Source organism: Mesoplodon densirostris, chromosome 5 (genome assembly GCF_025265405.1).
Source record: "Mesoplodon densirostris isolate mMesDen1 chromosome 5, mMesDen1 primary haplotype, whole genome shotgun sequence".
NCBI classification, from domain to species: domain Eukaryota; kingdom Metazoa; phylum Chordata; class Mammalia; order Artiodactyla; family Ziphiidae; genus Mesoplodon; species Mesoplodon densirostris.
The window spans coordinates 152,412,338-152,434,349 of NC_082665.1; the positions used below are offsets into that span (position 1 = coordinate 152,412,338).

The following is a 22,012-nucleotide window of genomic DNA, read 5'->3' on the forward strand; positions in this document are numbered from 1 at the left end:
CTAAAACCAATTTTTCTTTCTTTAAAAAAATGCCTTTAGGGCCTCCCTGGTGGCGCAAGTGGTTGAGAGTCCGCCTGCCGATGCAGGGGACACGGGTTCGTGCCCCGGTCCGGGAGGATCCCATATGCCGCGGAGCGGCTGGGCCCGTGAGCCATGGCCACTGAGCCTGTGCGTCCGGAGCCTGTGCTCCGCAGCGGGAGAGGCCACAACAGTGAGAGGCCCGCGTACCGCAAAAAAAAAAAAAAAAAAAAGCCTTTCTTGAGATATGATTGACATGTAAAAAGCTGTACATAGTAATGTACAAAACTTAATGAATTTGAGGATGAATATACACATGAAACTGTCACCACCATCCAAGCCACAGACATATCCATCACGCTCCAGAGTTTCCTCCTGCCCCTTTATGATTGCGTGTGTGTGTGTGTTAAGAACACTTACGTTCTACCCTCTTAGTAACTCTTGAGCATACAGTGTAGTATTGTTATCTATAGGCGCTATGCTGTCTAGTAGATCTCCAGAACTTATCTGACATAACTGAAACCTGATACCCTTGACCATCACCTCCCCATTTCCCCCTCCCCCAAGCCCCTGGCGATCACCATTCTACTCTCTGCTTCTTTGTGTTTGACTGTTTTAGATTCCACATATAAGTGAGATCATACAGTATTTGTCTTTCTGTGTCTGGCTTATTTCACCAAAGCCAGTTTCTCGACTCTTTATACCATGTGTTTGTTTCGTCTCTTTGTCTCGGATTTCAGCAAAGCTCCCAGCAGCCAGCCCCTTTCCAGGATACCTCTACCTGGGAGGAAGTTCCCAGCCACTTACAGAGGTCAGAGGGCTCCTGTGTTTGAATGTAACTAGGGATGGGCAGAGGAATCTCCCCAGGCCTGGCTCCTGCATCCCTGCAAACTGTGTGCTGTGTCTTTTCAAAGCTGCCATTTCAGACTTGATTTCATTAAGGACTTGGAGTCAGGCACACATGGGTTCCAATACCAGCTCTGCCCCAGAGCAGCCACTTATGTGGGCCAATAACCCCTGTGAGTAGGACAAAATGTACGTCACAGCCTTGGCAGTGTCTGCCTGTGCAGTAAATAGAAGCTTAAAAATTCTGGCGCTGGAACTTGGATCTCTACAGTAAAGCATGTAAGTCAGAGAAAGGCCCAATACACAAGCCAGGAGAGGCGTCAGGGAAGGTGGGGTGGGCAGAGAAACTCAGCCCTAGTGTGATGGGCCTGCCCTGTGCAGGCCTAGGGCAATGGCTGTGGAACAAAGAAATAAGAAGTGGGAGAGACATTGTTACATTTTGGCTATATATTTTTATGAAAAAAATATTTTTAATTTAAAACCTTTCACTGTTGCTTTATTTCAAAAGTATCTTGTGTTCATTATAGAAAAATTAGAAAGTACACTGAGGCAAGCACACACACACACAAAGATCACCACAATCCCATCACCCTGAGAGAACCATGGTCTCCCAGAGTTTTTCTCTGCATATTCCATTAGGCCGCATACATTTTTTTTTTTTTTTTTTTTTTTTGCGGTACGCGGGCCTCTCACTGTTGTGGCCTCTCCCGTGGCGGAGCACAGGCTCCGGACGCGCAGGCTCAGCGGCCATGGCTCACGGGCCCAGCCGCTCCGTGACATGTGGGATCTTCCTGGACCGAGGCACGAACCCGTGTCCCCTGCATCGGCAGGCGGACTCTCAACCACTGCGCCACCAGGGAAACCCAGGCCGCATACATTTTATAAACTAGGGATCATATTCTTCTCCAAACTACTACTTTTGTTTTGTTTTGCTTTTTTTTTTTTTTTGCGGTACGCGGGCCTCTCACTGTTGTGGCCTCTCCCGTGGCGGAGCACAGTCTCCGGACGCACAGGCTCAGCGGCCATGGCTCACGGGCCCAGCCGCTCCGCGGCATGTGGGATCTTCCCAGACCGGGGCACGAACCCGTGTCCCCTGCATCGGCAGGCGGACTCTCAACCACTGCGCCACCAGGGAAGCCCTACTAGTTATTTTTTGACTCTACAAGATGTTACAGCTGTCTTTGCATGTCAGTAAGGCTACCTCCCCACTCTAATTCTAAGAGGCGCCTCCTATTTACCCATGTGGTTAGACCACTCTCTATCCAAACACGGAATTGAAAGGTGGGACAGCGGGTGTGGAGTGGGAGGGGGGAGGTACAGAGGAACGCTCCCGAACGTCTGGGGCTTGGCCGTCGGCCTGGGTGCACACAGCTCCCCTGGGGCTGGCCGCTGGCCTGGGTGCACATAGCTCCCCTTCACACGGCTGGTGTCAGGTCTGGATGACCTTGACCAGGCAGGCGTCTTGGCCCCCTTTGCCAAGGGCCCCCCTGATCGATGGGGGAGCCCCCTAGGCCAGTGGTTTTTAAACATGTCCTACACAGGCACCAGTATAGAGGACAGGAGATGCTGGGGCCAGGCTGGACAAGCATGTGTGTCTGCGGGAGGTGAGGGGACGAAGAGGAGGGCAGACCCCTCCCCAGCCCCACCGTCCAGGGTAGCCCTGAGCTCAGCAGCACTGGGCAGAGTCCACTGTGATGGACAGATCCCGTCCACGGCCCTCATCTGTCCTCTCTGTGGGACCCTGAGGCCCACCCAGCTCAGAGCTCTGCCGCCTCTGGGAGGACCACAAATGAGAGTGAAACGGAGCCCCAAGGAGCAGGATCCGTGACGTGAGCGGTTTCCATTGGCTTCTACAAGGCTGGAAAAGAAGGTATCTCATGGAAGGAGCCCTCGGGAGCCCTCAAGCCCTCGGAGAGCTGACAGTGCTCTTTGCTTCGTGTGGGCCAGATTGGAAACGGCGGCGTGGGAGGGGCAGTCCAGCCTGGCCAGGTCCCCAAGCCATAGGCACTGGTGCCCACAGGCCGCACTGCGGCCTCTGGGGCCCTCACAGGAGGTGCAGCCTCGCCCCCCATCTGTAACAGGAGGGTTTAAACCAGAGAGTCTCACAGTCCCTTCAGCTTCCCAGGTGCTTGATCCTTGGGAGCTGCCAGGTTGGGTAAGCACGTTCAACGCCTTTGACAACAGGGCTCTCTAGCGTGACCCAACGCCGGGGTCATCCAGGAGTGAGTGCTCTGGGAGTCATGACCCCTGGCGAGCATCCCAGGCTGGGGGTGACACCATCTTCTGTGGGACAGAATGACCTCTGTCCTGCTGAAGTGAACCACAGCTTGGGGGCCCGAGCCTGAGGCTGTGCACAGGAGCACTGAAGGCCGACACGCCTGGGTGTTGATCTTGGCTCCCTCTTCCCCAGGGAGGAAGGTACTGATTCCTCCATACCCAGCCCCCCACCTGTACCCAGAGAGGAGAAGGAATGGGTCCCCAGGAGACGAGGATGGCTCTCACACCCGACAAGGGCTGCACCGCCTCAGGGCAGGGAGACCACCCTCCCCCTTCCTCTCACGTTTGTTTCTAGAGCCGCTCCCAGAAGGCCTGGGAGAAAGTCCGGGTCTGGAGGCCAGCTGACGCGGCCAGGACTCCAGGGGGGGGGTGACCGGCGCCCGCTGTCTCGTTGCAGGGAACAGCAGCCACCTGCAGACTGAGCTCTGTCAGAAACACTGGCAGGGCCTGCCCCCCAGCAAGTGCCACAGCAGCGCCCAGGACTCCCGGAAGGAGACCAGCAGCGTGTGGGGTCTGATGGTGGTGGCCCAGCTGCTGGCAGGCATCGGCACGGTGCCCATCCAGCCGTTCGGGATCTCCTACGTGGACGACTTCTCGGAGCCCAACAACTCGCCCCTGTACATCTGTGAGTCGGGCTTGAGGAGGGCTGTGGGATGGGGGCGGGTCCTGGCGTGGCCCAGCCAATGCGTGCAGGGGTCTGGCGATCTAACACACCTGGCTTGAGGCCCAGCCCAGGCCCCAGCCCCTCACCAGCAGGGTGGGGCCCACAGGCCCCGTGCGCTGGGGACGCGGGAGTGCCCGAGCTGACGCACGTGAGCCCTGGGTCCCAGGGCAGGCACCGGGCAGCTCCTCGACCAGCAGTAGCGACTGTGTCTGTCACGTCTGGGCACGGGCTGGGCACACATGTTCTCTGGGCCATCCACCTAGGGAGAAGTTTGGCCTCAAAGAAGCATATGCAAAGCAGATAGCACATGACTATGTGACGGACCAACTCCTTCCCTTAGCACAAGCCACACTGAGCATCCTCAGGGCCCACGGCCCGGACCAGACAGGCCACACCCACAGGCTCTGTGGCCCACAAGCTCCCCCAGGGCTGCCACTGCCACATCGCACCTGCAAGGAGATTTGCCCACCAACGTGCACCTGGGCCAGCATCTGTAAATGCCGAGGAGGCCACTTCTCTCCCGGCAAGTGGATCTCTCTGGCATCTGGCTGGAGGAGAAACAGCTTTGGTTCCACACATCTCAGGATCTTGAGTGGCTCCAGCCGTGCCTATAGTGAATGCCACAGGTGTGGACCTGTCAGGGCCAGGGGACAGATGGGGTGATGTCTCAGGAACCCCTCAGCAAGAGAAAGAGCCCAGGGCTGCCACCCTCTCAGTCTCCTTTCCTCCTCCCCTTTCCAGCCATCTTATTTGCCATCTCTGTATTCGGACCGGCTTTCGGGTACCTGCTGGGCTCGGTCATGCTGCAGATCTTTGTGGACTACGGCAGAGTGGACACAGGTGAGTGTGTGCCGGGACCACAACCCCCAGCCAGTCAGGACAAGGATGAAGCTTGAACTTTAAATGCTCACGGCCCCCTCGCCACCCACTCCCTCCTCCCTCCTGTAGTCAGCGGACAGCGTGGGCCTCCTCTCTCCAAGGCCCGGGATGGGGGTGGGCAAGGGGGATGCGCTACTGAAGAAAACACACTTTCTGCAGCGGGAAACCTTGAGACCTAAGGCAGGGCCTCAGGTGTTGCTACCACAGCTGCCTGTCTTGGTGGTGGTATTGAAAAGAGCTCTGTGAGTCTTTGATTCTAGGATGGTTTTGATTGCTTAAAAAAATATTGATAAGAGCTCTTTTGGGGAAAAGAAGAAGCACTACATAGAATACACACATGGATTATGACTCCCTTCCAGAGGGGTGTAACATCGTGATTAACCACGTGGGTACAGGTAGTAGAGAACCTGTGTCTAATCCTGGTTCCGCCTCCTCTCCTGGCTGAGTGCTCTTGGGCAAGTATCTTCATCCTTTCTGTGCCTCAGTTTCCTCATCTTTAAAAAAGGGCTAATGAGAGTGAAATAGAGATGTTGCAGTGTTTAGAACATGCCTGATATATATTGAGGTTGACAGGAGTGAGCTCTTTAAAAAGTGATCGGGATGAAGCCAGTGCGTGTCTTAGGATGAGAAAGTGCAATCCATAGACAGCAGCACACGTACTGAGTTAACCGTTCAGGGAACCGACCCCGGGATGGACCCTACAAGGGCATATGGCTATTGTGAGGTTGCCTTACACACCCCAGCCTCCCACAAGGCAGGGAAGGCTGGCACAGAGGGACAGACAAAGTGCTTTGACAGTTCCAAGGCAGAAAAAGTGCTCCTGCATGAGGTGATGAGGGAGGGGCCTCCCAGGGAGGTGAGGTCTGCATCCCATGTGGGTGGAATTACACAGGTGGTGATGGGAGAGGCCTTCCCAGTGGAGGAAACCATCCAGACAGAGCCAAGGGGGGCAATGTGTGGGGCGTGTGTGGGTGATATGTAAGTTCCCACAGGCCAGGTGTGGCTGGAAGGCAGGTCCAAGCCAGGCCTTCAGGAATAACACCCCCCCCACCCCCCAGTGCCCAGCACCCAGATCCGAGCCTGCCTGTCTCACAAAGAACATGGGCAGGCCTTAACCCAGTCACGCCGCCACAGCCCATAGACTCCTGGCCCTGGGGCTGTCTGACCACAAGGTCGTCTGCTCAGGGTCATCCACCTGTACTTCAAGTGAAAGGGCAAAGCCAGCGGAGCTGTCTGCTCAGGGTCAAGCCATCTTTACCCTTCACTGGCACTTCCTGAGTTGGGTCCTGGCTCTTCGTGGCCCAAAGAGACCAGCAACTGAGCTCCCAGGCCACCAGGGACAGTGCCCGGGACAGTGCTGGGCTGAGGGCTGTTCCGCTGTCTTCTCCCTCCCTCCATGCCCATGTAGTTTCTTTACAAAGAGAAACACAGTGGCAGACCCTTAGACGTGGATGGGAGACTACAAAGAAGAAAGCGTCTCCTTCAGAGGCCTGGTAGCCTACTCTGTTGGTGGTTGTTTTTTTGAGCCTCTAAGGATGATGAGGCCTCCTTTCTTAGGGATCAATCCCGTTGGGAGGCGGTAACATCCAGTGATGAAGAGTGCAGGTTTGGAAACCACGAACACACGCGTGGGTTTGAAAACTGACCAAGGAAATGGCACTTGCAGGCCAAAGTTCACCTCACTGATCCTCGCAGTGGCCTCCGTTCTCTGAGAAGACCAGAGTGGCCTGGAGAGAGAACGCCATCTGGACGAAGATGCTAGCTTACAGCTTACCTCTTCTCCATCATGGGAAGGAAGTTCCCCCGATCAGTAAGGTGAGATCATGCATTCATCCAACAAACACTTGTGTCCTTTGTTTTCTCTTCAGCTGCAGTTAACTTGAGCCCCGGAGACCCCCGATGGATAGGAGCCTGGTGGCTGGGCCTGCTCATTTCCTCAGCCTGCCTGGTTGTTACCTCTTTCCCCTTTTTTTTCTTTCCTCGAGCAATGCCCAGAGGAATGGAGGTAAGCTTCTGAGAACCCACAATTCTACCTATTATAAGAGTTTCCTAAAAGTAGGTGGAGGTAGAAAGTAAACAGAGCTGAGAAGTTGCAGCAGGTTAAGCAAATTCTGGGTGAAATCTAAACAACTTTCATAATACAGGACTTCTGAGAGACTTTGAGAGGTGAGAGTGCTTGTGAATTTCCAAAAGATGGTATCTCATCAGTGTTCCCTTACCGTGTTAGCATCTCAGAGATTAAGAGGCCTCCAGGGAACTAGTTTGGGGAAACACTGAGTTCATCTAAAGTGGGATAAAGAATTAAGAGCCATTAAAAGCCGAATATGTGACCTGGAGCCGTTGACTTTTGCATGTGATACGGCCGGTCATGACTAATCCTAAAGGACTGCGTAACAGGGGGATTCCTAGTGCGGCAGGGCGTGAGGGTGGGCTGTGAGTGGAGCGTACTTGGAGCCGACTGCCCTGCCCTGCATCGTCCAGTCCTATCTGTTGGGGAAAGACATCAGGGAAGGATGAGAATGGAAAACAGGGGGGAGACGTCTGGGTGGGGGCCTTGACCTTAGACTGAAGGATCTACAACTTGTTCTAATCCCATGACATTCTGAGGGACTGGTGCCCACTCAGGTGACAACATGGCAGCCGGGTCAAGGTTGAGGCTGGAGAGTTGGGAGGAATGAAGGCTGGAGATCTGACGAGGCCAGTGTGGAGATGGGGACGCAGCTGAGGACCGAGGCCACGGCTGCGGACAGATGAGGCAGGGGCGGGGGGAGAGGTCCTCGGAGGGGGTGCCGAGAAGGACTCAGCCGTGAGCTGAGAGGAGCAGAACTGTGTGCCGAGGTTCAGAGCCAGAGGCAGGGCTGGACGCCTGGCGATGAGGTGTGTGCGGTCCAGGCCCAGCTCGGAGGAGGGCGAGGCTGGAGGGGCCTCCGCTTGGCTCGAGGAAGAATGTCAGAGGTTGGCAGCACATCGGGGTGGTTTTGCGGGGAGGCAAACCTGAATCCAGCTCTGCTACTTGTCAACTAGCTGAGGGATCCTGAGCAAGTTTCCTCGTCCCTAAGTCTCCTCTGCTTTAACATACTGGAGATAGAGCGCCTATCTTGGGAGGAGGTGGTGAGGAACAGGACGTTGCATGCAGAGCACTGGGTGTGCTGCCCACCATGGAGAAAGCACTAAATGAATGGGAGCTCCTAGGCCTGCTGATGAGTCCCCTGGGGGATCCTAATGGTGTCAGAGCTCAGGGGCCTTGCGTCTGTGTGGTGGTTCAGAGCTGGGGGCCTCAGGCTGCAGCTAACAAGTTCGGAAGCGGAAGGCGAGTTCACTGGGGAGGTCTGCACAGAAAGTGCAGGCTGAGAGCCAGGTCAGAGCCTTGAGCAGGACCCAACTTTGGGCCCCGAAGAAAGAAGGGACTCCATAGAGGAGATTGAAAGAGAGAGCTGGAAAGCAGAGGTCATTCTAGACCAGAGCGTCCCAGGAGCCCACAGCCCCTGGAATCCGAGGACAGGGAAGAAGCGTAGCCATGACAGACAGACGAGGGGTGAGATCCACTCAGATGCCTTTTGGCATCAGCCAACAGTTAGATATGAAATAATATCTTGGGAGGCCCTGGCATGGATGCGTTCTGGTCAGTGGCCAAGCACCGGGCTCACCGACACGCAGGTGGTGATGGCTTTGGAAGCCCTCCCACACACACCCGGGGGGCTGACCACTGCCTAGCCCTGAGCCACTAAGACCAGAAGGATCAAGGGCCCAGGGAAGGTGGCTGCAGGGAGCCTGGGTCACTCACCCTCACCCCCTTTGCTGCCTTCAGAGGACTCCCACCACAGCGGACGAGGCCAGGAAGATGGAAGAGGCCAAGTCAAGAAGCTCCCTGGTGGATTTCATTAAACGTAACTGAGGGACCCGGCAGCCCTGGGAGGGCCGGCTGGGGGTGGGGGCGGTCCGGGGTAGCCCAGCCCATGTGGTGTCAGGTGTGGTGAGGGGCACTAAAAGCAGGTGGTCTAAAATTGGCTCTGCCAGGGGCCCCGGTGACTGCTGCTGTGCAGATAGCAGGAGACCCAAACTCAGCAGAGGTAGCCCCACCCACACCGCCTGGCCCACGTTCTCCTCTCCCCTCCCTTCCCATGGATGCAGCCGTCACGTACAGTCACCCTCCGCCTGAGTTCTCCCAGGGCTGTCCTTTCATTCAGCCCATGAGCACGTTGAGTGGAGTCCGAGGGGCTGTGGGCCCCCAACAGGCCACTGAACAGCTCAGGGCCTGGATTCTGCCTGGCGGGGAGGAAGGGCACTGGCCGGTGTCGCGGACCCTGCGGCCACTGCCCGAGGCCCGGCCCTGACGGCAGCCTGTTGGCAGGGTTCCCCCGCATCTTCCTGAGGCTCCTGATGAACCCGCTATTCATGCTGGTGGTCCTGGCCCAGTGCACCTTCTCCTCCGTCATTGCCGGCCTCTCCACCTTCCTCAACAAGTTCCTGGAGAAGCAGTACGGCGCCTCCGCGGCCTATGCCAACTTCCTCATCGGTGAGTCTCCCGGGTGCCGCCGCAGCTGGGCCCTCCCGCCACCCACCCAGGGCCGGGAGCCCCCAGACCGGACACAGGCAGGAGCCAGAGGGTTCTTGCCCGAGAGAAAGAATTTTAAGGACGTTCTTCCAGGTTGGCACTCTAGACCGTTCTTGGCAGATTTCTTAGGCCCCTATCGTTCCAGACAGGAGTGGGTGGAGGCTGGGGGATGACTTCCTCCCCGTCAGAGGGGCTGAAAGCCTGACTGCCTCCCAAAGGCCCTGACCTCATCGGGGGCGACAAAGGAAAGAGAGAGGATTGAACTGGGGGCTGGGCAAGATGCCTCTGGGTTTTTTCCTTCTTCTCCAATGACTTGAAGACATTCACCTGGATAAGGAGTGTGGGGCCCAGTGATTCTCCATCCCCACTGCACTTTAGGCTCCCCTGCAGAGCTTTAAGACATACGGACGCCCAGGCCCCACCCTCGATCAATGAAAGCAGAATGTCCAGCATCCAGCGTCGGTGTTTTTTGCAGCTGAGGGTGAGAAGCACTGATGTGGTTCCACCAAGTACCCAAGGGAATTATGGGGCCCCATTCACAGGTGAGCTTGACCATGTGGAAGTGGCAAGGTGGTCAGGGCGTGACCCCTGACCTCCTGTGTGGCTCTTGGCTGTGACTTCACGCCTCTAGCCTTTGGCCTCTGACTAGCACATCAGGCAGGGGGCGCCACCAGTACCTTGTAACCCCATGTGATCATAGTTCAAGGACGGGCCAGGTAATGAAAGGTGCTTAATAAGTGCACATTCAACCACATCCCTCTGGCTGCAAGGGCCCCACTTCTTTCTTTATCCTTGGCACAGGCAGGGCAGTCTGCCGCGTCAAGATATCTCTGCAGTAAATGCTCAATTAATGTCATTTATTACTATTGCAATTACTCATATTGAATGTCGCTTCAGGAAGCCATGCCCCCTTCTCTGTGGTCCAGCTCAGTGTGCGGCCCACACACACGGTGAGGCCTGTGCACCCAGACCGGCTTCTCTCCGTCTGTAGGTGCTGTGAACCTCCCTGCTGCGGCCTTGGGGATGCTGTTTGGAGGAATCCTCATGAAGCGTTTTGTTTTCTCTCTGCAAACCATTCCCCGCGTGGCTGCCACCGTCATCACCATCTCCATGATCCTCTGTGCCCCTCTTTTCTTCATGGGCTGCTCCACCCCAGTCGTGGCAGAGGTCAACCCCCGCAGGTAGTGGGAATGAGCCTGGGGCCAGAGCCTGTCTGTGGCTGCCACACGTCTTCCTTTCTGCTTCTTCAACTGTCCTCCCTCCTCTTCCCTTGTTGGTCTAATCTCTTATGTGGCAACTGAGAAAATCAGATCTTGAATAGTGTGCTCAATTATGAGGAGAAATCAGAGGGTCCTAGTGGGTCACCAGCAATCAGGGTTAGGGTTCTGTTTTTTAAGAAGCACCAAAAGCTAATTAGTTTGGTTTCAGGATGAATCTGTAGTGCTGTGAGCTGAGGAACCAGGAAATAGCTACCTTTAGCATCCACTCTGTACTGGCTAAAATTACAGAGTCTTATTGAGCTGCCAGAGAAAGATGAGAGACGGAGACCTGCAAAGATCTGGGAAAGAACAAGGAAGGTGATGACAAACTTGAAACATTAGGGCAGGTGAGGAAGAGGGCAGGTAAAGTATACCTGTCGGTTTGCATAAAGCAACATGGTTTTAAGTTCTAAGTCTGGCTTCATGTTCAGGAAGGGCTTTGAGGCCCATGAGGGAGTGTGCTGAGCAAGGAGCCGTTACTTTTTTCCTGGGAGCCACCTTTCAACGGCTCTTCTTTAAGATTTTGCCCAGTGAGGCTGCAATACTTGGAGATGCCATGCTTTTCAGCCTCGGTGTTTTCTCTTTCTCTTTGAAAGAAACTCTCCTGTCTCTGGTGGGTACGAGGGAAGGGAGAGTCACTCAGGTTGGGACCCCCCACCCCCTGGTTTGTACTGGTCTTCTGGCTGTGGATTGAGAGAGACCAAGAAGGCTTCCACTGGGAGTTTAGCACGGGGCTTTGTCAGCAGACCAGGTCCTAGTTCTGGCGCTGTTCTTTCCTGGTTGGGGAAAGTTACTTAACTTATCTAATCTTCAGGTTCCTCATCCACAAAAGGAGCACCACTAATACTGCAATGGCACGCATGAAAAGCCCTCGGGCACAGTGCCTGGAGCATGAGAGATGCCCATTAACTAGGATTAGTATAATTATTTTAGCAAAGCTCTGAACTGTGGTTTATCAGCCCCAATCCCAACCCTACCCTAAGAAGATCAGGAATATCAGATATGGTAAGATTGGTGAGATCAGCCATTGAAATCCCTTGGTTGAAGCTCAGGGGAATGGAGTGACCTGGGTGATGGCTACAGAGACCCAGAGACGGGAGCCATCTAGACCCTGGATTGCCTCAAGGGGCCTCAGCCCGAACTCAGATGAAAGAGAAGGGAAGGGAAATTATTGCCTGTGACTTTCCCATAGCATCTGCCATCTCTCTCATCAGAGTCCTGACTGGTTGGCTGTCTCGACCCCTTCTGAAGTGGGGGATTTGCCAGCCAAGCATTTCTAACGACTAGTAGTTTGGGCTCCTACTAGCAGAAGAAGTAAAGGTGCCGTGAGCACCGACCACATTCACTGTTGGCTCCAATAGACATAATTCAGATCCCTGGGTGGCGCTGGCCCAAGACAAACAGAGACACACAGGCACACTAACCAGGCGGGGAACTCACACTGGGCTGGAATGGAGAGGTTTTCCTTTGGTCTTGCTTTGTTTGATTCCCATTTCCTGTTTTGCTGGCAGCACATCAAGTTCTATACATCCACAGCCTCCCGCCTGCCGCAGGGACTGCTCGTGCCCAGATTCCGTCTTCCACCCGGTCTGTGGAGACGATGGGGTTGAGTACCTCTCCCCTTGCCATGCTGGTTGCAGTGAAATCAACGTCAGCTCTATAGTCTCCAAGCAACCGGTAAGGGCCGGAGGGGCCCCGGGCCACTGCCCAGTGTGTGCCCCTGCAGCCTGCTCCTCCACTCGGGATGGGCAGGGCTCCACCCCACTCATTCCCAGCATCCTGGCCTCTGGGCCACACCCACCCTCTCTCCACCTCCTCTTCCCTAGGGTCATGACCAGATGTCTACAGCCTAAAGTCAATTAAAGATTGGCCGATGTCCAACAAATTCACATTCCTGAGGCCTAACAATGCTCAGAGCAGAAACAAGCCAGAGCATTCCTTCAGCTGAGGCCTGCCAGTCTCACCCTGAAGGATCCTAATGGGCCTGTGTGCGTCCTGGCAGTGTTGCAAAGCTACATGGACTGGCCCAGATAAATCAAGGGCAGAGGGCCTCTGTGATGTGGACCTGGAAGCTTAGAGCCAGAAGTGGGCATTTGGTTCAATTCCTCTCGACGCTCACCTATGGCCACACAGCTGGCTTGAAGTCTGTCGCTATTTAGGGGCAGATTTGAGACTAGAACTCAGGGTGCCGCCTCAGCCTGGGGCATGTCTGTGCAAGACCAGGTATCTCCCGGCCACAGCCTCCCACTCAGGTAGCCCACACTCACCAGGCTCACTTGGTGAGGTCCTGGCCAGCCCTCAGAGCACTATGGCTCCCAGCCTCCCAGGATCAGACAGCAGCAAACCAAGTCCAGTCGTTTGTGCGGTTATTCAGCAAATACTTAGTGAACACCAGAGACAGCCACGGGTGCTAAGTATTCAAGGGGGAACCCATCAGCCCAGGTCCCTGCCCTCCTGAGTTTGTATTCTACCAAAATGCACAAGGGAGTTTTAGAAAGTAACCCATGCCATGAAGAGACTTAATGGGACAGAGAATGCCTGGGGGCCTCCCTGAGGAGGTGACATTAGAACTGAACCACCAGAAGAAGAAAACACTATGAAGACCTGGGAGTGAAACGAACAGAATGAACGCAACTGCAAGGCCCCAGGGCATGAATGAGCTGGCACAGGAGAGAAGAGAGAAGGCCAGGGCTGCTGGTGGAGTGAGGAGAAGTGTCACACCCGGCGGCCAGGGAGCAGGCAGGGGTCGGGTGAGGATTTGGATGTTCTTTTTCCTAAGAGCACTGGGAAGTCTGTGCAGTTCCCCTGAGGATGCCCTAAGGAGAGGATGCATCTGATTCCCTTAAGCCTGTGTGGAGGGCACAGGCAAGGCTAGACCCATTTACCATCCTCCCCTGAGAGGACAGGACAAGGCTGCTTCCACAGCCAGCTCCGCGGACAGAGGAGCGTGGTTCTCAGGCAGCCGGAGGACAAAGAACTTGGACAAGATGCTCTCTCAGTTGCCTTCTAGTCGGAGGAGCCTGTGGTGGCTTCTGTGGTTTTCTTATCTTTATTTACTTACCTCTGACTCATCTGTTTCCAGAAATAATCTTGACAGGTTTCCAGTAACAGCACAAGCACATCAAGACCAAAATCCATTAGCATAATATCAAGAAAAAATAGCAAATTATAAGGAAAAGTATCTATGTTTAAAAAAATCCAGCCTGAGGGAGGTGGCGGCAACACTGTATATAACGTAATTATGAGCTTCCCAGCAGCCAGAGTAAAAAGGGTACATAGTTCCAATGCCTGGTGGAAGGAAGCATACCAGCTCATTAGTTCTCATCTTGCCCCTATCACTGCTTTGACACAGTAATTGGACCATGGGCTGGTCTATCAGACACTGTGAGAGAAGAGATGAAGGCCACCTGACAGGCAGCGGCCACCAAGGAGAGCTGTACAACCGTGCTGAGCCATATGGATTCGCAGACTTGAGACAGAGATGTTTGCAGACAGGAGGAATTCCTCTCAGGCAGAAAGTACAGTAGATTCCTCTGGGTTCCCACTGCTATCTCCTCCTGTTTTTATCTTGTTTTAACGTCCCTGCAGTAAACACACCAAAAACAGCAACCCGCAAAACCCCTGCTGCTCCAGAGGAGGGCCCTCCCAGGCCCCGGTCCCCACTGGGTGGGCCGTGCCTGGCAGTGGAATCCTACGTATCCCGACGCGGGTGTAACTGCGGGAAGAGCCCAGCCCACGCTGGACAACTGGTTTTGGTGAAGGTGGTTTCTGTTGCCCAAATAGTGGTCAGAGGCAGGATCCATGGGGCACCTGAAACCCCCACCTGATCTCCTGTCCAACCTCTGCATCCAGCATCACCAGCTCCCCAGGGAGGTCAGAGGAGCGAGAGCTGGAGCAGGCGTTTAAAGTATATGGAGTCGAAATAATAACAGCAGGTTTCCCCCGTTCCCCTCCCTCTCCTTCCAAGACCTACTCGAACTGCAGCTGCGTGAGAGGAGGATCCGCTTCAGCAAAGACGGGCCCGTGCCCCATCCCCTGCGCCCACTTCCTGCTCCCAGCCATCTTCCTCATCTCCTTTGTGGCGCTCATAGCCTGCACCTCCCACAACCCTCTCTACATGATGGTGCTGCGGTGAGTGCGCCTCTCCTTCCCCACGCTTCCCTCACCTCGTGCCCAGCTGCCCCCTTCGCAGCTCTCCTGCCTTTCATGCCCCTCCGGGTCCTTGGACGTTCTTGGGGTGATACAGGGAGATAATGCTGGTGCGCCAGTGGCGGGGGCTCGTGTGCCGGGCCTGTCGGGAGTCCCTCACTGCACCCTCACTCCGTGTCTCACGGGGTCCCTGTGCCTCCATCCCGCACAGGGAGGGCAGAGCCTGGCGGCTGAGCCACGTGACCAAGCCAGGCGGCCTGACTGCACGCCTGTAGATCCACTTATCTTCAAGTCCTAAAGGAACTGAGAGGACGGAGGAGAATTCAGTTGGATACATAAAATCGGGGAAGGAAAATGAGGAAAGTTCCAGAGACAGAATGAGGGCCACGGAAAGGGTGGAAATGAGAAAAGCACAGTGTGCTAGGAGCCAGGTCGGAAGGGAGAGGCCGGCCAGGCGGGGGGGGGGGGGGGCACAGGTATCCTGTGCCAGCAGCATGGAGGTGCCCCGGGGGTGTGGACAGGGAACGGCCTCCCTTCGCCTCACCCTCGGCGAAGGAGAGAATAAGGTTTCAACCAAGTGGGCATCATTCACCCCCTGCCTGCCTCCTTCGTGTCCTCATCCATCTGGCAAGCAGAGAGGGAAAAACACAGGATCTGGAAGCCCGGGGCCAGGGTCAAAGGCCCACTTCTGCCATGTACTGGCTGAGAGTCCTTGGGTGTTGCCCACCTCACCAAGTCTCAGTTTCCTCGCGGATGAAAGGGGGTTAACGATATTGACCTTGAAGGGTTGGTGTCAGGGTTATATGGTAAATTGCTTTGTAAATACAAGGCGCTCTGCATTATTGGTTAGTTATCACTATGAACCGGATTATTGTTATTGCTGTTACTATTATCAGCTAGCTAGGTGGCAATGACCTAGTTTCCCCAGAAGACTAGGAGGTGAGGAAGGGTCTGGGATTTTACCTTGCTTACAAGTTAGCTTGCAAACTACCAAGCTCCTGTTTCTGTCACTGCGCCACAAGGATGCTGGCAGAGGCCGGGAGACTCCTGGGTCAAAGCCAGAGGACTTTGCTGCTCACAGCACAGCAGGCAGTGTGGACCTCATGCTGCATCATTTATCCATGCCCCCCAAGTCCTACTGGGTGACGTGGAGGGGCTCAGGTGTATGTTTCACCTGCAGTGGGTGTAGGTCACAGCTAAGGAACAGTGAGCTTGGGAGAGCCACTGCTTATATAGACCAAGCCTGCTGCTGGTCTAGAAGATTCTACCTCATGCCTCAAGGATGCTCGTTGCAGCCACAACCCTGGGAAATGGCCCACGAAGCGAACAGTCAGGACCTTGCATTCTTAGCCTACTCCGCAAGACTGTGTAGGGATGCTCGGAGCACATTGCCTCCCGGCACCACCCTCTCCTCCACTGCTCCCCATGCGTGCATTCCAAGTACCCGTGCTTTCACCCAAGGCCCCTGAGCGGGCTTCCCTTCTTGCACCCCAAGTCAGATGGACTGTGGTGGACCCAGTGATCCTGAGAAAGGTGTGTGGGTGGCCACGACGAGGAGAGGGAATAGGATAAGGAAGTCCCTGAGCAGCGGACAAGGGCATCCCTGTTAGGTCACCTCCCAGAGGACCGTCAAGCCCCAGGGATGGAGAAGTAGTGGAGGCAAAGCACCATTTCAACCACAGGGTGGGCTTTTCTAGAAAATCTCTGGTCAGGGGCTGGAGTGAAATTGGAGAAGAGGCCCCAGTATCCCAAAATGATTTAAAGATAAATCCCACTGGGAAAGATGAAAGAATGGATGCTGTGAAGTATGGAGAAGGTGAGGCTTAAAGATGGCATTGCAGGTGACCCAAACCTTATTTGTATCAGTCGTGGCCTCCAGCCACGCATGGAAATACAGGCTGGGAGTGAAGGTTTGCTGAAAATGTATCAGGAAAGAGAGGTCAGAGAGCCAGCGTTAATTCGGGGCTGAAGGGGCAAGAGAGTACAAGGAACTCAAAATCTCTATCAGAAGCCAAACTGGGGTTCCCAAGTCCCATTTAGCTGAGAATCCAGAGGAGTCTGCCCAGGGACAAGGACCAAGACACAGAAGCTTCTATTATGGATTGGACCACTGAAGGCGTCTATGGGCAATAAAGGCAGTGCCCATGAGACTGAGATTTGAGGCACTTCCCACTTGGGGGATCCCAGTGGGTGCCTCCCTGCTGCTTCACCCCGGTGGGTATCCTGAGAAGCTGAAAGAAGGTCCCTTTCCAGTTTGCTAGCAGAACTATGGAGGTAAAACAAAACGTGTGCAGAGACCTGGGGATCACTTCTGAGTTCCCTCCCTTGCTGGCCCCTCAGCCCCCGAAGGCTTTCCCCCAGCCAGCTCCCACTCAGTGTGCACTCAGGGCACAGGCAACCCTGGCGCCCCGGCTGGCCCGCCCCCGGCTCCCCACCTCGTGGAAGGGTGTGTCCTCCCGCTGCTCCACGCCCAGCCGGGGTGACAGGGCCTGGCGGTACCTCCTGCAGACAGCCTCCCTCCTCTCTCTCTGAACCTCCTTCCTCACCAAGCACTTTTCTCCTCTTGAGGGAAGAAGGGTGGGAGCAGGACTGGCTGCATACTTTGCAGGACCCAGTGCAAAATGGAAACGCAAGGCTCCTGGTTCCGAAGTCGTTCAGGATTTCAAGCCAGCCACAGCAGAACACTAAAGCAAACATGGGACCTTTCGGAGGGTGGGGCCCTGTGGGGCCACACGGGTCGCATGCCCACGAAGCCGGCCCAAAGTAGGGGATTCTTTTAGTTGCACACAGGAGCTGACTGCCCAGGGGCCCTCATTACACTTAGTATCAGGACTGTCTTCTATTGCTGTAAACACCACAGGAGCTGTTCAGACCTGCGGCCATAAACACAGCCTTCAGTGTCCTCTCCGCTCCCAGACGCTCTGCCCTTTGCTTCTTGAAGGGGGCTCTGGGCAGCCCAGAAACTCACAGAGACCAGTGGTTCTCAAACCTGAGTGTGCACAGAATCTCCTGGAGGGCTTCTTCCAACACAGAGCGCTGGGCCCCATCCCCAGAGTGTCTGACTCTTCTTCTGAGGCGAGGCCTGAGAATCTGCCTTGCTAGTAAGTTCCCAGGGGATACTGATGCTGCGAGAACCACTGAGGGGAGCAGCGGGCGCGCGGGGCCCTGGTGGACCCCGCCAGGCCACGTGAGGACAGGTTCCGACGCGGCCTGAGGCTATGGCTGCCCCCGTGGGGGGAAGGCACAGCCCTGAGTCCCCCCACTGCTGATTTCCTGTGTGCCTTTGCAGCGTGGTGAACCAGGAGGAAAAGTCGTTTGCCATCGGAGTACAGTTCTTGCTGATGCGTCTGCTGGGTGAGTGTCGGACATGCCCCCCTCCTCGTGGCCCCAGATGACAGGGCATCAGAGGGCTGTGGGGTGCAGGGTGGGGATGGGGAAAGCCCCGTCTCATCTCTGTCGTAAAGAGAAGCTGTACACAATCAACACAACAGTAAATGCCAAATCCCATGTGGGCAGTTTCCCCGTCACTTGAGGTTAGGAAAGATTCCATCTATGGCATTAACACCAAATGAAAGTATGTAAGAAAAAGGAAACGTGGACGCAGCTGAGAATGCCTAATAGAACATCAAAGGCAGGTATTTCTTCATCTCTCTCCAAGAGTTCGCTGTAGGAACAAAGCCTCGTGCTCCTGTCCCAACCAGAAGGGCCGTGGAGCCCAGGCCCGGCTTCCTTTCCATTTGACAAAATCCACTCCTCCTACCTCCATTCAGCAAAGTGGGGCCCTCTGCCGACCAACCCTGCCTGCTCTCAAGCAGCCCAGAACCCAGGAGGAAGGGAACTGTGCACAGCGGTCAGGACTGGCTACAGGAGGACGAGCTGCCTGCGGGCATCAGGGAGCACCCAGCTTGCCCTGCAGGTCCTTTCCCAGACTGCTCACGCTGGACTGTCCCTTCTGGACGCCTCCAGGCACTAGATAAACACAGGGCACTAATATGGAGACCCTTGCACTGAAGGTACACTAAGTAAAGGGACCAGATAAAAGGACAGATTTACTGAGGACCCCGGGGGCATGCACCGCAGCGGGGAATACGGTGACTGCAGTGAAGGCAATTCATTTGTGATCAGGGTGCACTTTCTGACCTTAAACGCTGAAATCCCTGCGGAGCATGTGGTGCATTATTATCCGGGAGTCTGATCTGCACTTCACCCCGTAGCAGCTTCCATGACCACGCTGGGGTGTGTGGGTGATGTCTCTCCTGGGCCTGCTGAGCAGGGGGCCCTCTCCGACCAAATCTGGGGGAGGTGTGGGGTGATGAGGGCTGAATCAGTTTTTTCGGTGATTTCTCGGTCTCCGGCCACTTGCTCCTCTCGCCCCAGAAGCCCCCCTTCAGACTCTCCTCCTCTGGCCTATATTACAGCCACAAAGGACACAGGACACTGGGATCTATCCTGTCCTGGTGGCAGAGGTATGGTCGTCACCACAGTGCCTTTCCATTTATAACTTATCCTTTATAACTTGCTCTGAAACCTCCACTGGGAAGGAAACCTTACATTCCGCCCGGCCCGACAGCAGCCAGGACGGGCTCTGGAGAGCCCTGCCCTCCTTCCTCCAGCCACCGTGAAAACCGCGCCTCTCCTGAGGCTCAAAGCACCTGCTGCCTTTGTTTTTTCATTTGAGCTCAGATATAACTCAGTGTGGCCACCACCGATAGAAAACCCAGGCTGGAGGGACCCATTCATCACCTGAGAAGGCAATTCCACCCTGGGTAGAAAAAAGGACTCGGCAAGTTTCAAATTACCCACTGGGACTTGGTTGAAAATTTTTCTGGACTTTATTTCTATTCAGGGAACAGCATTCAGGAAGGTCAGTCGTTGTGTCCAGTTTCCATCCCCTGTTCACCTGGAGATTTTGGGAGCCAGCAGGTCTGAATAGAGAGGCTGGTTCTTGAAGGTTCCCACCTCTGGGCAGAGCCACAAGCAGAAAATTGCCTGTTTCTTTCCTCCAGAAGCAGCTTCCCACAGGGCCCATAACAGAGTCTGAGAGGCTGTTCAGAGTGGTTCTGAGAATGGGGGGGCCTGGCCCAGGTGTGGATCCGGCCAAGCCCTTCCCCAGTCCAGTGACTGCCTAGAACTGTAGCTAAGGATGCGGGGCTCATCCGAATATTCAGCAGCCGTAGGGCATGGCCCCTGCTGGACCAGTTCTCACCACTCAGCTGTGGGGAAGTTCAGGGGGCCTGGGAGGTTCTGAGCAGCCAGGGTGTTGGGGGTCTGCTGGGGGTGTTGTCTAAGCCAGCAGGGCAGCTTCGTGTAGTGGAAGAATGTGGGATCTGATCCTCCAAAAACTAGGGTGCAAAGTCCAGCCCTCACCCCACTTGCCTATGCAGAGGTGAGGCAGCCAAGCCCACCTTCTTCCCTGTAAAAATGAGGACACCCACCCACCTCCGGGCTGCTGTGAGGACCTGAGGAGTTGGTGTCCTCGAGAGCCTCCTGCCACCCAGTGGAGCCTAGCAGTCCCGCGTGTGGGAACTACGGTATCTGTCTGAGCAGGTCCACGGGGACATCTGTGACTCACTATGCCCTGAAAGGATGACTCAGGCCCCTTTTCTCTTCTAAGCCTCTGGTGAAAGAGTACTGCAGGCTTCACGGAAAGCTCTTCCGCTTTCCAAAGTCACTGTGGTTCCCGGGGTGGGGCGGAGCCGTGCTCATGCCCGCGAGCCGTGCGGGGGCGCTGGGGGGCTCGCCCCCCACCCTGCCGGGTGCCTCTGCTGGCAGCTCCACGTGACCTGAGCTCTCTGAACTCTCTTCCCGCTGATGCCAGCCTGGCTGCCGTCTCCAGCCCTCTACGGCCTCACCATCGACTACTCCTGCATCCGCTGGGGCGCGCACTGCTCTGGAAGGCGAGGGGCCTGCATCTACTACGACAACGACGCTCTCCGAGACAGGTGAGGGCCCGCACGACGTGCCAGGCCCCGGGCCCAAGCAGAGGCCGTCATCTGCTCCGGGGGCAACTGTGAGGCTCTCAGGCCTCCGAGGGAGAGGGCAGGTGGGGAGCTGCCTTGGGCAGGGAGCGGGGCCACCGGTGACCGGCATTTCAGGGCTCACAGAGAGCCGTCCAAGACTCAGGGGCTGCTCTGATGTGGCCCCCCTTCTGCAGTCCCCACTGGCCCTCGGGGGGCGGGAACAGCAGCAGAAAGAGGTTTTTCAAAGGGAGAGGCCGTGGCTGTGGGATGATGATGCCAGGCCAGCCTCCCACCGCTCAGAAAGCGGTGGCCCATCACGGCTCCCGGCAGAGGCCAAGGGCGGGCGGCACCCAGCTGCAGCACCACTGAGTTCGGCACCTCACCTGCCGCATCACACAGAGAGGCGCCGCAGGGAGAGCGGGCTGCAGGGGGCAGGACGGGATCTGGAAACGGCGTGGGAGGGGCACAGAAGGCCTGGAGAGGGGCCGACCAAGAGGGCAGCGGGAAGGGGCCCCCTCCCGGCTGTGCTGGCCAGCAGGACCCTCCAGGCGGCTGGGCCTGCAGTGTTTCTCTGGCCCTCCAGGGGGCGCCAGGGCAGGGACGAGGAGCACTGGACTGGGAGTCCCACATCTACTCCCCGCCTACTCCCTGGGAGGCCTGTGGTCCTGGGGATAAAAGGAATGAGGCGCGTGGCCCCACCTGGGTGAGCCCGCATCCTTCCCTGAGTGGTGAGGACACCTGGCCCGGGCCACTGTGATGCTGGCCGCAGAGCCTCCACACCCCTCACGGGGCCTGTCTCCTGCCCCACAGGTACCTGGGCCTGCAGGTGGGCTACAAGGCTCTGGGCACGCTGCTGCTCCTGTACATCAGCTGGCGGGTGAAGAAAAACCAGGAGTACAACGTGCAGGAGAAGGCCGCCAGCCTCATCTGACAGGCGACCTCGGCCGCCGCCCTGCTCGCGAGGGCGGACCCTGCCCCGCAGCTGCCCACATTTACTCACGTTCACACGGCATCTCCTTCTCCTTTCTTAAATAAGAAAGAAAACCCCACCACAATTTGCCTTCCCTGTCTCCTCCTCCCAGAGCACCCCAGGGTCCCTTGGGGCCGCCGTGCACCTGGGCCGGGGGGGGGCACAGAGCTGGAGGGCTGGGTCTTCCCTGGCCCCTCGGGAGCGGCCCCCAGAGGCCCAGGCTCATCCTGCGCAGTAGGGCTGCTCGCTGAGGCACTTCTGCACCCCCCAGCCCCCAGTGGGTGGCTTCCCGGGCGGAGAGGCCTCTGGGTATCTGCCCAGAGGAAGAAGGGAGGGCTGAGCTCTTCCTGGCCAGAACCAGGCTGGCGGGGGGGGAGGCTGGCTGCAGCCCCCTCTGCGTCCGGGTTCAGCACCAGCACAGAACCCAGGAGGGGC

The 22,012-nt window shown here is 56.3% G+C and overlaps 1 protein-coding gene across 1 annotated transcript in view; it reads left to right on the forward strand.

Moving 5' to 3' along the window:
* Positions 1–21,639, forward strand: part of SLCO2A1 (solute carrier organic anion transporter family member 2A1) — a 76,311-nt gene extending 54,672 nt beyond the window's left edge. Inside the window, exons 4-14 of the mRNA XM_060100254.1 lie at positions 3,539–3,766; positions 4,547–4,645; positions 6,553–6,689; positions 8,493–8,571; positions 9,036–9,200; positions 10,231–10,420; positions 12,010–12,175; positions 14,466–14,629; positions 17,937–18,001; positions 20,466–20,589; positions 21,418–21,639. Of these exons, the coding sequence (XP_059956237.1) occupies positions 3,539–3,766; positions 4,547–4,645; positions 6,553–6,689; positions 8,493–8,571; positions 9,036–9,200; positions 10,231–10,420; positions 12,010–12,175; positions 14,466–14,629; positions 17,937–18,001; positions 20,466–20,589; positions 21,418–21,538 (1,538 nt within the window). The 3' untranslated portion in view covers positions 21,539–21,639. The remainder of the gene's footprint in view (positions 1–3,538; positions 3,767–4,546; positions 4,646–6,552; positions 6,690–8,492; positions 8,572–9,035; positions 9,201–10,230; positions 10,421–12,009; positions 12,176–14,465; positions 14,630–17,936; positions 18,002–20,465; positions 20,590–21,417) is intronic.
* The last annotated feature ends 373 nt before the right edge of the window (positions 21,640–22,012 follow it).